The sequence below is a fragment of the Belonocnema kinseyi genome, chromosome 7 (assembly GCF_010883055.1).
Source record: "Belonocnema kinseyi isolate 2016_QV_RU_SX_M_011 chromosome 7, B_treatae_v1, whole genome shotgun sequence".
Classification (NCBI taxonomy): Eukaryota; Metazoa; Arthropoda; class Insecta; order Hymenoptera; family Cynipidae; genus Belonocnema; species Belonocnema kinseyi.
In genome coordinates, this window is record NC_046663.1 from 59,080,479 (window position 1) to 59,096,103 (window position 15,625).

Consider the following 15,625-nt stretch of genomic DNA (forward strand, 5'->3'; position numbering starts at 1 on the left):
CAATTGAATTTTGTGAAATGTATGATAAGTTACCATAAATTACCTGTATATATTTACCAGTAAAATTGGCGTTAATGTCCGAAAAATAACATCAATTTCTGGAAATTTATAGAAATTTTGGGCAATTTATGGTAAGTTAACATAAATTGCCCTTAAAATTACCGTAAATCATGCTTCTTTCATTCGATATCTAATATAGGCTGAAATCATGACTATATTTCGAGAAATGTCTGAAATTATCAATTTGTTATAAAAAAATATCGTATGCTTCAAGAAGGAGAGGCACTTTTTCTTCCCCTTTCTTTGATGATAATACAGATTCCTTGAGAAATTACGGATCTGTTCCATAAAAAAATCTGCCGATCTGTTTGTAATTCGAGCGGATTCATTGATCACAAATCAAAGGCTGACAAGCTTTTATCTTTAGGAGGAGTAAATGACTAGCATCTTCTTGTATATTAATGTCAACGTTGCAAATCAAATTTCACTGGATTCTACATCCTATTAGAAAATCACTGGGTTTTAAATAAATAAATAAATAAATAATGAAAGAGGGAGAAGTGATGAGGACAGGATATCGCATTAGAAATGAACTAACGTACACTCGATTCAAAATCGCCAAATACAATAAATGCATTATATCTTTCTCTAGCTATAACATATCTCCAGCTATTTAAGTGACATCTAATCCTGACACTTTACGTTGATTGTTCTGGCCATATCACCGGTAGTTTCCCTAGAACTTAACTCTGTTGCTCTCACCTGGCGACTTTGGAGATCGGCTTGATCCTGCTGTTGCTCTATTGACGTCGAATTGATTCAGCGGTAACGAAAGTTTTAGTGGCTAGTTCTCCACTGACTCGGGCTTCAACTTGTAAACATGAAAAGTAGCCGACCAATGACTTCAGCTGCCTTTAGCAGTCGGCAACAAATTTGACAAGTTTCTATTGAAATTTAAAATTGGTGCTGGTTTTGCAAGATAAAAATTTGGTAGAATATCGAGACGTTCAGTTTGTAGCTTCTGCTTTAGATTTAGTCTGCCTTACTCTACTACACACACAGATGCCCTATGACATTTATGAATAATGATCACATTAACTTGTAAAATATTACTACACGACATATTAATATCGATTTAATCGGCTGGGTGAAATGCTATCCTCTAGGAGGGAACCTTCCATCATCTCTCAGATATTCAATTCCGCTTTCCCGTGGGCTCAGTCTAACTTGAAAACTTTGCAGAAAAAAAAACAAATTCTTTCCTGATAAGAGCTGTAAGATTAAATCGTAAGTTATTTTTAATTCCAGCGAAACCATTGATCCCAGAGGGTTTGAGAGATAAATAAATCAATCATCTTTCTAATATGATTAACGTTTCAGAATAGAATCATGCACGAGTGTAAGCTGATCAGTCTGTGTATGTTTTCGTGAATAAAGCAAGATGAGTCAACATTGAAAATAATCTCTCTTTACAACTTTAAATAATAATAAATAATTATCCCTCTCGCTCACAATTGCGAAAGGAAGTACTATGTATAAAAACTGTACACAATAATACAAGCAAATCGTACAAGCGTTGATCCAAATACTTGGTGCGACTTATAAATTAAATCAGTACGTCGTTGACTTATTCAACGTGAGGTTCTTGCAAGAAGACCATCGCTCCTACGACTTTCACAAAAATTCTAATATAATTAACAAAATATACAAGTTCCGCACTGGGAGTCGTGTAATTTTGATTGACCCAACAATTCCACGAATGCCCTCTTATCCAAGCGGAAAATAAATTACATTTTTTATTCAGCATTCTTGGTATGAAAAACAATACCTACGGGAACGTTGAACGACTCCCACTCGGCAAATAAACAGCCTATGTGTGTATCTCTTGACCTCTTCAGAAGAGAATTCAAGAACCTACGCCGTCTCGTCATGAGTACGTTTGTCCTTTCGAAGGTGCCTTTCGACGAAGGGATGTTCAAGAAATTTCTGAAATCAGCCACTCGAAAGTGTCTCTAATCATGAAAGCATCGAAAGACACCCGAAAATCCGAAAACAGAACCAGTGTGCTCTAAGCTATCCAGAATACCTTTTTGACACTTTAAACATCCACTTGGTACTCACATAAGCGTCTCCTTTCAAGTCTTCATCAGCGATGATGATTAACAAAAAAATTCACTGATAAATACTGTCATATTTCCTTCACCTGAAGGAAAAAACTATCGCGGCCACTAATAACGCGACGGAAACGGACTTTGCACCGGAACTTCCGGCCGCTGGACCTTCACTGCTTCGGGACACTTTGTTTCGAACAAGTTGCCCCCGTTCCACAGCATTGGACTCATCACTGTCGTCCATTGGCGCCCCGATGTCACCATCGCCACTCAACATCATAGCCAATTTGTTTCTCAGTGGTTTTTTCGAACACGGGAGAATCTGCTCACGATAACTCTTCAAAATCCGAGGGTAGTGTGATTCTACCTTCATTCCCGATAGAGCGACTCCTTTACTGTTTGAACAAAGAGGCTTAAATGTTCCTCTTCGAGTGGCATCTAGGAAACTCTGAAACTTTGTCTGCCAATCGTAGCTCAGTAAGCGCTCCTCCAAAGTCATACCTTGAAGATCACGAGGCTCTACAATTTGCACCGAATCTGCAGTTCTGTAACAAGAAGATTAGAATGTCGTGAAAATAGCGGAAAGAGCTGTTTAGTTGGAGAATCTAGGTTCAGATTTAAAATTTAATATTCGAAAAAAGTTCAGGTAGTTAAAAATTTGCCAAAGAATCGCAAAGATTTAATTTTTGTGAGGGATGATAAAGGTAACTAAGTGGTTGCAGCAAATAGAGATGATTATAATAATAGAATTTAAAACATTCTAACAAATTATATTTTGTACAAGAATATTAAAACTAGTATGGTTCCAACTATCTAAAATAAATGTAATAACAGAGCTATTAGATGGAAATTTAAAATATTAATTAATGATCAATGAACATAGAGTTTAAAAACTCACAATATTGTCATAACAAAAGCTTATGCTCTTCCTAATGTTCACAAACCTAATTTAAGTTGGAGATTAACTGTTTCTACTGTTGGTTCTCCAATTTAGATTTTATCAAACTATGTTTCCAATTTTCTAAAGCCAGTTTCTATTAATACTAATTCGTTTGTCTAAAATAGTTGGGAATTTAAAGATTGTTTAAAAACTATTAATAGACCAAAAACTCATCCAACAGTTTTTTTAGATTGTGTGTCCATGCTTGACGGAATCTGACTAGATTTTGCTTTAGATTGCATTGATGAAAAATTTAACTTGAATTATAACTTGACAAATGTAGAAACAAAATTATATTTTACACCCATTTTATATAAACGTTATGCCGATAACATTTTATCTATTGTTCCTACCGACAATATTTAAATTTTCTTAAATGCATTTAATAGTATTGAAGATTGTATAAATTTCACCCATGAATGCGAGATTAATAATGTTATTAAATATTTTGATTTGCAAATTATAAAAACTCCAAATTATGATTTATTAACAAATTGGTACAAAAAACCTTCTTGGTCTAGCAGATACTTAAACTATAATTCACACCATTTATATTGTCAGAAAATAAGTTTAATAATAGCTTAAGTAGATAGATGTGTTAAATTGAGTGATATAAAGTTCAGAAAAAAATTTTTAATCAACTAAAAACAACTGATCAAAACAACAAATGCAGTAATACTAAAAATAGATTTAATTTGTATGTTACCTTACCTTACATTCAGGGTTTATCTGAACGATTAAGGAATTCACTTACAAAATTTAATATCAACGTTTATTTTACAAACACAAGCACTTTAGATAATTATTTGTCGAAGAAGAAAGACAGAGATTCCATTGAAAATGTATCTGATGCTATTTCTCTAATTAAATGTAAATGTTGTAATAAAGATTATATAAGTCAAACTGGCCAGATATTAAAAACCAGAATTGCTGAACACAAAAGAGATTATGAAGTTGGGAATTTTAACAGAGGTTTGTCAAAAAATTATTATTGTTATTGAATCTATTTTTATAAACAAATTTCAAAAGATTTAAGTAAACTTACACACTGAAATCCTAAACAATAATAAAATTGATCAAAGTATTATCAAATAATGTCATCTTTTTAGTTACAAAATTTCTCACTTTTAATTTAAACTTATTTTCGCGCTTTCTCATCAGCAGTTCCAATGAAACATTGTCCATCGTTTGTCAATGCTCATTACGCACACTGTATTTAGGTATTAATTGTAGTCCCTAATTGATTAAAGTCTCAAGAATTTTTTGAAACTTCAATATAACCATATTTATTGTTTTAAAATTTGACTTAAGAAAAAATTTGTTGACCAGAAAAATTTCCAATGACATCGTTCTTTATTTTTGTTTTTTGCTGCACGACATTAATACTGTGTTTGATTCACTCAAACTTCGAAAACTCAAGTAAAAAAATTTAGATTATTCTACGAAATTATTGATCATTATTGTTCTCTTTAAAATAAATAATTGTAAAAATATAATTATTTAGGTTAAAACCTTTTGAAAAGGTACACATTGTGCCGAAGCGTGAAAAATTGAGAAAGGAGTTTTTAATCAAATAAATTCTAAATTCGAAAAAAAATTATTGGCTCAATTTTATTTTAATTTGTGTGGGCCGTAAGACATGAAGAAAAATCTATGATTTGACATTCGACTTTAATTAATTTTTAAGTAATTATAAAGAGCATCAAATCTCTTTTACGAGAATGAATGATAAGACATTTTTATGATGCAATCTGCAACATTGGTCCTTCGAGCCGGACGAAGGATTCATGCGAATATCTCTCTTCGAGATGGACACATATAGAGAACTTCATGCACGAAATAAAAATTGTACATCGCGGAATGAGTGGAGTTATAAATCTTCACATGACCAACAGTACTCTCACAGCAGCACTCAGTGACAAACGGTGCTAATAGCCAATTGAAAATAATAGAGCTTCTGTGAGTAGTTAATGTAGCTTTGTGAACATCAATAATAGCTGTTATTTCGCACTCTGACTAATAGTTTATTAATTCTCCTTTCGCATTCAACACTTCTAGAACGAAAATTAATTTGTCTTCGCCGCGCCATCTTAGAATATGATATACTCTCTATTCAGATATCTTAGAACTACTTATCCGAACGAAAAAATTTTGGTAAAAATTAACTAAGGGAAGTAATGATAATACATTGTACTTACTCGACCAGCTTTTGAATTCCCAAGCTATGAAGTACTGTAGGCAGAGATGGAAGGGAGTAGCAGAGGGACAAGTCGATGCGTGGATAATAGAGTGCGGAGACCAGACAATTCTCTTCTCTCATCCCCATTCCTCCTAAGGTGATCCCAGCTCGAGACTCGGACGAGTAGGTACATTCCGCTATCAAGTGGTCGCCCTGAAATCGAAGGGAAAAAAACTCTTGTTAAAGAAACTCGGGATTTGATTGGCCACGAAAGATAGGTGGCTAGTATCTGATAGGTCACGCAAAGACCAAGACCGGTGGAGTTCAGGGAATGTTCAGCACATCCTTAAACATGCTTGATAAGAAAAGAAAGAGTTTAAAGTGGAAACCAACTTACATTCCGAGAGTGAAATAAAATAATTATCGTTGAATAGATCTAATTATTTTTCCATTTGGATTTAAATATATCACAAAAATTTTGAATGCAATGCTTACCGGATAAACTTTGGCAGGTCGCTGAAGTCTTCTGTATTCCTGATACTTGGGATCATAATTAGCGTCAGCAGCTATAGGCGATAGTTCTTCTCCAGCTCGGATTTGTCGTAGCCTGACCTTTCTGCCAAGCTCGTGTGTGTGCATGATGACGGCAAACATGTTGATTCCATTATTGGGCACAGTTTGCCCAGTGCACTCAGCGATGCAATGCCCCTCGGAAACAACTTCCGGTTGACCAGGTGGTATGATGTGGCGCCAATTAGGATCGATGCCTATACTGAGTATCCCGGCATCGTGAATTCTGAGCCGGTCGGTGTACAGTAAACGAAGGCCGGAATTGTCGTTAATGAAGGCGTCCCGTCGCGGATTGGCATAGAGGGTCTCCAACATGTAGTAGCGTGGTCCACCGTGCGGGTCCAGTGCGTATCCGGCCTCAGGTGGGTAATTAAAGCCCTGCGCAAAGGTAAAAGAGACGTATAAAGCAGCGCTCGAGCATGGAATGGGAGTAAAAACAGAACATTGATCGGGAACGTGTGGCAAGAAAAGATAGCGTGTGCGTTTCTGCAAGATCCCATAGGCATCGGGAGAGAGGACGCGTGTGAGATTGCACCTTCGCAGGGAGCTCACGTTTCCACAGACCGCGGGGAATGGGTTTGCGGTCGTTCTGCCATTGGTATGCATTACCTTGCTCGCGGGATTATAGCAAACGGCTGCGTTAGTGCCTTCCAGCCGACGTCTTTCGGGTTAAAAGAGAGAGAACTCATCGTGCAGTCACCGAGCAGAGAATCAAATGGCAATGGGACTTCCTGACGCGGGATATCTCGACGAATGCAAGGATACTAATGGCACGAGAGAAGTTAGCTGACGCGATGGAACGAGAGTAATTTGCGTCGTAACTTGAATTTGAGACCTAAGATTGCACATGCAAATAGCCCTCGCAAATTCTCTGTTAGAAATTATCTTCTTATGATTTGAAAACTTGAATGAGGAAGTTTACAATTTCAGGAATTAGGGGTTGCAACAAGTAATCCAACCTCGGCTGCCAGATGAGTTAAGTTAAAAGAGATGGTGAAACAAAATGTTATAGTTAAAAATTTATTGTATAGATCTCTTCTCTAATGCTTTTTGGTAGTATCTTTATTGATTCTAAAACTTTTAACTAGTTAATCCCTCTAGGGACCTCGAAACTTGTATAAAATATGAAAAACTAATTTGAAACTTTTGGATGATAATTAACATACCTCTGAACCGAGACTCCAGGTAGCAGCTATAGTGCTGCATTTGATCGTAGGTTGATCTGGTTGGAAGCAGACTTCTCCGGTGGTCCTCGTGGCGGCCTCCAATTCAGTCTGATTGCCTCGACACTCGTACAACGTCATGTGGTGCAGGTACTCCTGGCTGCCTGGCTGAATGACGGGCTCGTACTGCAAATTGTAGAAGTGCTTCGTTTGAACAAAGTTCTAGGAATCACGCTAACGAGATATTCGTGTCGTAGTTCCGAATTTCCCGTCCAGGAACCCATTCGAACGAAGCCAGTTCAGACAAGCGCGACCCTAGCTAAGCTCAACACTAATCGCTTCGCTTTCCCTAATTCTCCATCCCACTATCCCCGGTTTATATAGGAACTTTACATTTTGGATGATAAAAGATTAATCATGAAAGGTATGCTGTTTTTGATTTAAAGTAAATGAAAGTGATTATAAAGTGATTGAAATGCAGGGGCGCCGATTGCAAAAGTTATGTACCCCTGATGTTCTGCACTAAGGAAACGCAACTCTGTAGTAGAGAGGAACGTGTGGTGCCAGAATCGAGAAGTAGAGTCACGTACGATCATGTACGAAATCCACGTACTAGTTGGCACTAGTATGAGACTTCAGACTATATCGGAAACTTCATAGTGCCGGAAATCCAAAACGCGCTTCGCACCTCTGGTGAGATGGGATTAATACCCTTGCTACAGTTTAATCTTAATTACTTCTCGTGGAAAAGCTTAACTTTAGAAGATAATCACTGCTGAATACTAAACTCTCCAGTCCCTAGATACACCCTTCAGATTGGAAGTTCTTAACCTGAAGGAAGAATATCATTCTTAAAACTAATCATAAGATTGATAGTGTCTAAGTCAGAGCTAAAAATGCTGTTTACTCTTCTTTTGCTTCACAAAAAATGTAAAACTTTTTAAAATCGGTATTCTTTATCGAAACTAGACACCATTCTTGCATCTCCGGAACTACCGGATCCATCCATTTGTACGCAAGACGACGAGGCGCCGTCGTCGCGCCTTCATTAATCATGCTGCTTGTCCAGTTATTTAACGCCCAGGAAGTAATGGTTCTACTCGAAAATAAAATCGATAAAGGAAACTTGATCAAATAAACTGGACAAATTGAACTTAAAAAACTAAACTCGAAAAGACCTGAAGCGAGTAATAAAATATTGGCATCTTCAAGTTTCTTTATGTATGATTTAGAGAAGTTTACGGTCCAGTTTCCCCGGAGAATACCAAGAAAGTTTTCCTACCATAATTTCTGCATGAGCCTTCCGCGAGTGTGGCATTCGCTAACGAACTGGGTCGAGGGCGTATTTAAGTGATATAAGTTCGCTATAAAGGAAGACTTACTCTCACAACGTGGTTCTTGCGGTGGATGTTCGGCATCTTGAGAATTCGACACCAAAACAGTGTATCTTGCTCTGTTGGTAAACGAACCTAAAAAATAAATTCAAAGTTTTTTTCATACACACACAAGTATAAGTATTTCAAAAACTTAATGTCGGTAAACAAAGAGTACTCTCTTACTTCTCTATCTCGACGAAGAAGCAGCTAAGAGAATGAGTAAAGACACTTCGATTATTCAAGATTTTTACAAGAACTACTTAAAATCTCGAAGGAGCTTTGTCGAGTAAACCCTTCTTCTTTGAAAAGCATTAAATAGAATTTTCTTATGCAGATTGTATATTTTAATATTTTAAAAGGCATAAATAGAACGTCTTCAAAATTACAACTTTTTCTTATCAGCATTAATGTCAGAATAAATATTAATTGCGGCATTAATAGAATCCGCCACTTTTCTCTTTGATGAATAAACATTTTGCGTTATTTAAAGCTCGGATGGATTGGGACTTTTGCGCGCTTGTCAACTTTTTCACTCGCTTCCCGCAGACGAGGAGCAACACAGAACGCGAGAAAAACGAATATCGAGGCGCCGATTCAATTATCGTGCTTCTGCCTTGTGCGAGAGCCGACGTGGAAAAGGAAAAAGTATCACTGGATATAGGACTTATTGTACGGGCAAGTGGACAAAAAAGACATAAATTGCACTCCATCTTAAGAAACTTTGACGAATTCATTTCATTCAAGAAAGGGAAAAAATTAGTTTTTTCTCTGAAGTAACGAAACATTTCGAAAAATCCAGGGGGAAAAAAAAATAAATTTACGTTTGTCTGCTTCATATAATTATGATAATATATCAATCAATTTTATGCGAGTTTCTAGAAGATATAATGTATGAAGGTGAAAAATAAATGAGACATAATATCGTAAAGAGCATATAATCTGCTAAAGTATGTTTGAAAATAAAAATTAAGAATTTTTCCTTCCCGTGCCAGATTTCTTTTTCAGTTACTTCATTGAACTAAAGAGCTCGCGGGCTTCACAATTTTCCCACGTAGTTCTACAAAATTAACGATTTCGAGATTACCCAGCTGGGCCATTCGCTGTTAAATGCAGACGCGCCCGAGGATATGACTGCGTCTGACCAAGCGGCAAAGTGAATCGATCCAAGAGAACAAACATCGTTACGGAAAACTAAATGCGTATTGGTTGTGATTTTATATCCACTGCTTTTTTATAGAAACCACATAGAAATAATGAATGCCCGCGAATTATACTAAGAAAACACTTTAGAGGAGTTTACACATTACTAAAAAAACGCGTTAAATAGAGTCTATGGGAGCTGTATAAGAAATTTATTTTCTCAAGGCCAGGGGTAGACTTCTGAAGAAGAAATATTTTGTAAATCTCTCCTTATACAAAATCGAAATGTAATTTGAATTCGTTAGTTCCTTGAAATAAGTGTTCTTAATTTCAAATTATGGAGAATTCCATAACTCCAGCCAGAAGCCTTTGAGTTATGACACATACAAAGTGATAATCGATTAAATTTTATTTATAGGGGTGGCTCTAGATTATTATCAATTAAACCTATTCGAAAAGAATAAATAAAAAAAAATTTAACGGTGATATTTGCAACCCATTTATATTTTTTCAAGCACATATTGTAGACACTTCCTGTAAAAGTGTGAGAGAGACGAGCTTTTTTCTATGAACGTTATGCGGTTAAGGGGTGCTGTTGGATGCTTTTGTTACGTGTGAAAGGCGCGTGCGAGGAAAGCTCCCGATTGCACTATGCACGTGAGACGAATGTTCGAACGCATTTGCGACCGAGTGGGAGTGGATTTTTATCGGATGAAACTCGCTGGCATTGTGCACCGAATTTATGACGATATAAATCCCGTCGGGGTCACATCCGGTAAAAACTATTCGTTCATTAGCTTCGCTAGGTCATAGATTATGGGGAGCTATCGTGAAATCGGACAATGCTAATTTCGTTGTTCATGTCCGTTTTATGTATAGTGTAAAGGCACTCTATACATATCCACACAAGGGTTGAATGAGGCCAGGGTTCACCGTGCCAAGCTCGAACTTACTTGTAATTAGTGCTACGCGAAGGGAATTGAAATAAGACGAACCAAAAGGAAGACTAAATAAATACCGTATGTACGGAAACACTAAACCACTTTGTTGATTTTAAAGTTCTCGGAATATTTATAGTATATACTATATAGAAAACTCGTTCCCGAATTGTTTCAAGAGAGGAAAATTATTATTTAAAGTTTAAGAGATTACGTTTCCCTTGAAACCAACAGTTATATTTTCTTGTCGTTTTTCGACAGGAAAATTCCTGTCAGGTTCCCACTTCTGTGTGAAGAGCTCACCCATTACAATAGAATTATACAGTTCGTTACATACTAGATTACTGGGCAGATCTGTGCGTGACAGGAATAATCAGTATTATTAATAACAATGCGCTGATAGCACTAATTGGCAAAACTCAACTAGCTCTAATTAAAGATTCACTAATGACCTTCTGCAGAGTTGTGAATTCTCCAGCAATTTCAATGAATTTAACCCGTTCTCTATTAACTCAAACATTAAGATTCGCAACAATTGCCTTTGTACTCATCTGCACTGCTCGTTTCATAATTTTTACTTCCGCAATTTTCTATTCGAATACTGTTAAGAAAACCTAAAATAATTTTTTTTATTTTTCAATTTGTCTCGCTCTTTCTTGGAGTTACTTCTTGCTTCCGGGATAATTAAGACGGTATTTAAATAAACTTTTGAGGTCACTCACCTGATGGTTCAAGACGTTCCACACCTGAAGTTTTGCATCGTTCTCGTGGTTCCGAGAACTGCGTTTGGGTTGAGCGTCCCTCTGTACCAAGTAAAGAGGTCGCGAACCTCGTACGGCTCCATGAGCAGGAAGAACACCAGCTGCGGATACCGGCTCATCGGCATTGTACTGCCAAACAACTTGCATGGTATCATTCTGAAACAAAATAAAAATGTATCGTCAGAAAATTCTTGGTCTCAAGCTCAGGCTTAGTTTGAATTTAACATTCTTTCACTTTTCGAAAGCTTTCCAGAGCCTGTAGAAATCCAAAGTCATCAGCAAGGGCATATCTTTGCGTCTCCAAGTCATCAAGAAGGCATGCAAAAATTGGGGGAAAAAGAAAGAAAGATTAATAGCCTTCTATGAAACGAAGGCTCAAGGGATTAAAGAAGCGCCTTCGTGGAAAACCTTAAATTCCCCTCCCTCTTTTCATACCAGTACTCTCGTTTTGCGAGATGTAGACCCCTTACAAATTACGGTAATAAAGCGACGTTGACTCCATGATTCATCCAAGATTAAGCTTAATTTCCTCATCTCGTTCTCTGTTCAACTTGAAAGAACCGGTGGTCCGGTTACATACCCCAAGAAAGAGAAAGAAAGAAGTCATTAAGGAAACCCACGCAGAAACTAGGAAAAGAAAAATACAAAGAAGAGAAAGAATAAGAGAAAATAAGAAAAAAACTTTATCCACAATAGATGCAAAATAGTAAAAAAAAATGTTTCACTTTTCAATTAATTCAATTAAATTTTAAACTCATAATTTAATTAAAGGGAAAAATGGGAAATCTACGTTCTACCTTAAGTTGAATGAGTAACGGATTTCCGCTGAAGCTAATAAATAATTCGACTGCGAGAGAGAGAGAGAGAGAGAGAGAGCGCTATTCCTAATGCAGCACAGATGTCGAATTTTTTAAATTATTAAACAGAAAACGAGGACCAAGTTGTAAAAAATTGGATGTATCTCTCAAGTAATATTAATGATCTTGATATTAATTAAACACTGAGGAATCATTGATCAAAGGAACGTGCTGCTTTATAGGTGATTTCATTCTCCTCGGTTTCTCGACGATCTGCTATCTATTTGATGTCCAACTGAATAATGTGCTAGTGTTCCCGAATAATCCGACTTAGTTCCGAAATTGATATTCGCGTCCATGCCTTAGGAAGAACGTGAGTTTGATCTTATTTCGATGGTGTTAGCTTTCTGCCTTGGAATCGATCCACCTTAGAAAAGCTGCATGATTTATTATGACTGCATCAGGAAACGGTTGAAGGATATCAATCTCAAGATCCAGGCTTACGTAGAATATAAAAAAGTGGTTGCTTTGGCTCTGGCAGATGTGAGTTTGAAACAACGGATGAAGAGTCAGGAAAACCACTTGGCTAACGGAAGAATGGCATTTTTGTATAGTCAGGTATCAGACCCTCCATCTTACCTATAGCAGGTGAGAAGATTTTCGCGCTAACTTGTAAATATAACTGTCCCGGAGAGGGATAAGATCACGGAAAATAAGATTGGATTGGGGGAAAAGATAAGAAACGATTCAAAGCACCTGATCTATCCCATAGGGATGGCCGTGACATATTGTGAATGTAGAAACGAGATAGTTCCCCCTTTCGCAAACGTGCCTTGATGCAACAACCCCTGCTCAATAGGGGAAAAAATCTCGACCACACGCGTTGGAAATAGTGGTTATGGTAAATTATTTTCCCACGATCAGGGTAATAAATCTATTACTATATTAATAATATTTTTCTATAACAATAAATCTATCGGAAATAGGAAAAAATTAATATACATTACAAGTCAGATCACGTATCTAATTCAACATATTTAAATGACAAGGTTCTAGTTTGGATCATGCATATTAGAATGTTCTATTTCAAATAATCAATCAAAAAAGGACTATATTTATCTTTAAAAGAGGAATTGATTATAATTCTCGACTTCTTATTATCGAAGGTGCCGGACCAAAAATCGAAGTAACGTAGTTCTTTAAATCCGTTCATAATGTCGCTGGCACACGGTTTTGGGTGTAATTGATTAAAAGGGAAGAATAAAGTCGGAATTTGAAGCTCTCCAAGTTGGATTCGGGGTACTGCAAAGACTGGGTTACAGGGCGGAATTAAATTGTCGTAAGTTACAATCGATTCGAGTCAAACTAGCAAGCTACTCACGCGCAGTCTTTCACGTTCCTCGATAATCGTTTCACGTAAGATCATACCTTTCTTCCGGTTCTTTGCCTACATTTATTTTAGTCATTCAGAACAATTGGGCACCGTTTACTTGAATAGGACAGGGGCGAGAATTTTAACCTATATCCGTTTAACATACGGCAAACTTTTGTGGAATCCATAACTGGAAGTCACGGAATGCTAATTTGCGGAAAAGAAGGGTTTCTCAAGTTTTTGAGTTATTAACTTAAATATATGTTACGAGTACAACGGTGCCGTCGTAGACGTCGCTATGAGGTAATAAAAGATGTAGTCTTCACACAAGTAGGAAAAAAGTTGCACAAGACCGAAGCAGTAATCGCTTTTTTAAATGAAGAATTTTATTTGCAAAAGAAAAGAGAAACCTAATCAGACACAATCGATCTGCGTAAGCAGTATCTACTTTTGGACCAGGATAATTGGTTCGAGCCGGGAAGAAACAAGCTGTAGGTTATCGAGTGTCGGTAGATTGCCTACAGCGTGCTGAACGTGTCTGCATCTTGATAGGAAAACCGAATATTGATTGACAAAAGCCTAAGCAAGATACTAAGACTGCAATTTAATTCGAGCGCGAAGTTTAAGTTTTAGGATTTAAAAAGCAATTAAGACTGGGATCTTCTGCAGATTTTTTCTTCAAGAAATCTATTCAGACAGGTTTTGAATTACTGCGAGTTTACCTAAATTTCAGGCCGTTACCTAATCAGAAAACTAAATCGATTTTCTCTCTTTTTCGCCCTCTTACTTTTTCCCAGCATTTTTTCTTTCTTCAACTTTACAAAACGGCCACTCGATTCTGCAGTAAATCTTGCAAGTCTCTTTTTCCTATGCGTTGTTCCAAGAACTCACGAAAGCTCGGAAATGTACTTATACTTTCGGCAGAATACGATACGAGGTCTGTTCGTGAGAGCAGCCATCTGTAACTCGGTCCCAATAAAAGAATATATCCTCTCTCATGAATTTCCTTAAGTTAAGAACACCGTAATTAGAATTTTTTGGGTTTGTTGTTCTTGACACTAATTAATTAACATGTTACTCTTGATCATAAAAACTTGGCAAGTACTTCACAAAACAGGAGAAGTCATTTTTGCGAACTCATTAAACATTTAAAAATATTTCCACAATGATCAAATTTATTTCTGACAATCGTATCAATAATATAGAACCTTTTAATCAAGCATTGAACCCTACACGACAGATTAGTAGCTTCAGCCGCGTCCTTCCGAGCAGGAGCATTTCCTTTTTTTTATAACGAGTTTCAAATAGGATATTCAGATGGTTATCGAGCACGGGTCTCAATAAGCTTGCCTTCTATCGATTCAATCCTTCGATAAAAAAAAAAACAATTTAAATTCTAAGGGATTCGATTCCTAAAACTCGTCTCGGTCACTAGTATTCAAAACTATTCTTGTTTACCAACTTGTTCACTTTATTATTGAAATTTGATGTAAAGGTTTGTAAAGTTAAGAGGAGAGAAGATGTTTGTAGAGTCTCCATTGGCTCTAAACTCACTCGAAGCCAATTGGTAGGCAAGCTTTATTGCGGATAATCGAAGCGAACGTAAACCAGGAGGTTAAGAAAATTGTATTGCCCGAGTTTCCATACACACTCCATTCCGCTCTAGTATTCATCATACTAGTCCTTCATAACTTCACTAATAGGGAAACAAGAGTTTCGTCGGTGCTTCGCAAACTACTGGTCTCGTAAAAGAAATCACTAAAAGTTAAAGCCAGATACGTTACTTTTGCCGCCAATCGATGCTTCGGATTCAAGTAAGTCGCGCAACGACATGTAACGTGTTAAAGTCAGGTTTAATGCCCTTTACAAGAGAGTACGTGGTTCTACTCAAATATGCACCAAAGCGAGCATTCGTCAAGCTAGTGAATAGGAACCTACACACCTGTATAATTAAAAAGGTCGAGGGTTCTTATACCCATATTCTTGGCTCAATCACTCGGAATTGTCGATGTGTACCAGAAAGCACTCTCACAGCTTCTAAATTATTCCTAAACCCCTTTCCCTATTTTATATTGCAATTTCCAGTTAATCGATCAGTCACTCCAAGCACCTGCAGACACGTGGCTCTTAACTCTCTGATAAAAATATAAGCTTATATACTTGGTACACGTATGTCATAAATATAACTTGCCACACTTCAACAACCCTATCACACCTAGAGATACTTTTAATAGCACAAATAGTTATGCCACGTGTTTAATCGCAAGACGATGTTAAA

General features: G+C 36.8%; 1 protein-coding gene across 1 annotated transcript in view; it reads right to left on the minus strand.

Moving 5' to 3' along the window:
- Positions 1 to 286: 286 nt before the first annotated feature.
- LOC117177139 (MOXD1 homolog 2) overlaps positions 287 to 15,625 on the minus strand; it is a 91,406-nt gene continuing 76,067 nt past the window's right edge. The window contains exons 4-9 of the mRNA XM_033367637.1: positions 11,140 to 11,334; positions 8,346 to 8,432; positions 6,967 to 7,149; positions 5,726 to 6,178; positions 5,250 to 5,443; positions 287 to 2,656 (exon numbers count right to left, since the gene is read on the minus strand). Coding sequence (XP_033223528.1) covers positions 2,200 to 2,656; positions 5,250 to 5,443; positions 5,726 to 6,178; positions 6,967 to 7,149; positions 8,346 to 8,432; positions 11,140 to 11,334 — 1,569 coding nt within the window. The 3' untranslated portion in view covers positions 287 to 2,199. The remainder of the gene's footprint in view (positions 2,657 to 5,249; positions 5,444 to 5,725; positions 6,179 to 6,966; positions 7,150 to 8,345; positions 8,433 to 11,139; positions 11,335 to 15,625) is intronic.